Source organism: Notothenia coriiceps, unplaced genomic scaffold (genome assembly GCF_000735185.1).
Source record: "Notothenia coriiceps isolate Sejong01 unplaced genomic scaffold, NC01 NC01_scaffold00022432, whole genome shotgun sequence".
Lineage (NCBI taxonomy): Eukaryota > Metazoa > Chordata > Actinopteri > Perciformes > Nototheniidae > Notothenia > Notothenia coriiceps.
In genome coordinates, this window is record NW_011355133.1 from 1 (window position 1) to 2,760 (window position 2,760).

Sequence of the window (2,760 nt, forward strand, 5' to 3'; positions counted from 1 at the left end):
TACTGAGTAGCCTCTGCTTTAAGATGCGATGATCAACGGTGTCAAACGCTTTGGAAAGGTCAATAAACAGAGCTGCACAACTCTGCTTATTATCTAAAATACTAGTAATGTCATTCACCACTTTCATTGTCGCAGTGATGGTGCTATGTTTCTTTCTGAAGCCTGACTGATGTTTAGACAGGATATCATTTTTACATAAAAACTCCTTTACTTGCTCACTCACTAGTCGTTCGAGCACTTTAGCCAGAACTGACAATTTAGAGATTGGCCTATAGTTATTTAAAATAGTTGCCTCCCCTCCTTTCAGTAAAGGCAAGACATAAGCAGACTTCCATACTTTTGGAATTGTATTTGTGCTGAGGGAGAGGTTAAAAAGAGAAGTAAGAGATGGAGCAATAAAATCTGCAGCTATCTTTAAAAAGAAAGGTTCTACGTTGTCCGGGCCAGCCGTTTTCCTAGGATCTAACTTGGATAATGCTTCATGAACAACACCAACAGTAAAAGGAGTAAAACTGAAAGGGTTTTCCAGACCACATTGTTCAGAGTGTTTGAGTAAGAAAACTACTTTTACTCACAGAAAAATGTATAACTTGCTACATCTCTCAGGTGAGTGGATTTATGGCAGGCGGTGAACCAACGATAGAAAGAACGGCTCTCACCAAGTACGACTCGGTTCCCTTCGTTCGTACCAAAGAGAACATTCAAAAGAATCGGATCGTTCGCAAACGTAACATCGCTAATAGATACCACGTCTGTTCCCTGTGGGTAAAGGCTGTGTGACACAAAGGTAAAGCCGTGAAAATATTATAAAATTATTGAAACACAGCATTGCTTCCTTGTAAAGTTTTATAAAGGCTAGGGCATGCCATCCGCCATGAGTGAAGACGAGAGTGAAGTCTTGTCTTCACTCTACCACTGAGGTGAAAGCTGACCTTTCTGCACAGTGTGCACGTTGATGAAGAAGCTCTGTGCTGGAGTCTCGTTGTCCAGGTCGCTGAGGGTGAAGCGGAAGCTGTCGTGACCTTTGAACCCTGCTGCGTTTGTGGCGGCATTGTGAGCATACCAGAGACGGTTCATCTCCACATCGTCCTGAGTGAAGTTCTGACCGGCCGACAGCTCGCTCCAAGCCGACTCCTTCTGCAGATGAACCACCACAACATGAGCTCATCTAAAACAGAAACAATGACCAGTTTATATTCGAGTTTAGACAAATACATGCATTGCTTATAATAATAAAAAAATAGTAGAGGGTAAGAAACCATCTTTAAGGATAGGTACCTTTCCAGGCATAGTAGAAGTGTTCAGATCCTTAAATCAAGTCAAAAAAGGTATTTGTGTGAAAATGGTACAAAAAAAAAGTACTCAATATGCAGTTGAATGTTTCCTGTGTCAGTGTTATCACTATTATATACATAAACTGTATACAATGTTTGTTGGATCAATATTACTGCTAAATGTATATGACTACATCTCTAAAAAAGTAGCTATTCAGAGTTTAGCTTTGTGACAATGCATTTTCCAGTTTATTGTTGAGGCTTTTTAATTAAGTGTAGTAAGGTAAAGAATAAATATAATATCCTCAACACATAAAGGAACACTTCATCATTCAGTTTATCACAAACATTCAAAAATATCAGCAGACAGGGAGGGGATAACTAACAATAATCTGGATAGTAACTAAAGCTCTCAGACCGATGTAGTGGAGTGAAAATATAGAATGGCATAAAAAGTAAATACTTAAGTAAAGTGCGAGAACCTCAAAATAGTACAGCACATTTCACCACTGTCTCAAATCAAAGAAAGATATCCACACACATCACCGTTGTCTCCTCACCTTTATCTGTAGCTTTCCGAAGCGTGGCACAGCGATCAGGGAGTAGAACAGCTGCTGCGGGGAGTTGTCCGGGTCCTCTGCCTCCAGAGCCACGCTGGAGATCAACCGGCGCTCACCAGGGTGCACCTCCAGCCCAGCGTTTCTAAAGACACCAACGCAGAAGAAAATATGGATTTACATATGTCCGTTTAACATTTTAGAATTGGAATGAGGTTTGGATGAGTTTTAGTGGATTCTTCTTTCGTCTAGTGTTCAGTTAATTCTTTATTTTGTTTGTTAAAGAGCTGGATTAGTGGTTGAAATGTCCAACATCTACCAGTCCAAGTTGTAATATGGAAATCATTTTTATATTTTATTTTATTTTGATTTCCTCACTGTTGTGTGTACTTTTCGATTTACTTGCTTTTTTTATATACATTGTACTAGTATTGTTGGAGGCAGCCTCGGAGCAGAACATTTGGTAACACTTTCTATAACTACCATTTGTATAATGCATTATAATGTGTCAAAATCTGCAAGTACTGTTTAATTAATCCAGTGAAATGTCTCGTGAACAACACAGTGCTGAAAACCTGCAGACACAAGCAAGACATTTTTTTCTGAGAGCAGGTCTTTCCAGCGGGACCATGGAGATCAGGGGTAGTGTAGTTGTTGTGTGTAGCTGGTGTTTTGGGGGGTGGGCAAACATCAGAAAGCGTCTGGCTGCTTCCTCATTTGGAAATAAAATCCACGCAGGAGAGGAAGCTGCCACGTCCATCTTGCAGGAACGCAAAAACACGGAGGCCGGCACCTGCCAAGTCTTTGAGTTACTTCTGCCTCGGCAGCTTAACAGGACCAGCTTGGCATGTGCCAACACAAACACACACTCAATTTACACACACTCACACACCAACACACAAAATGGGGACAGCGCAAGTTAAGGGGGG

The 2,760-nt window shown here is 40.9% G+C and overlaps 1 protein-coding gene across 1 annotated transcript; it reads right to left on the minus strand.

Moving 5' to 3' along the window:
• Nucleotides 1-841: 841 nt before the first annotated feature.
• On the minus strand, nt 842-1,976 carry LOC104953966 (FRAS1-related extracellular matrix protein 1-like; the record flags this gene model as incomplete). The annotated part of the gene is made up of 2 exons (XM_010781009.1): nt 842-1,137; nt 1,835-1,976. Coding segments are annotated over 2 exons (370 nt in total), but the record flags the coding sequence as incomplete, so codon positions are not given.
• Nucleotides 1,977-2,760: the final 784 nt, after the last annotated feature.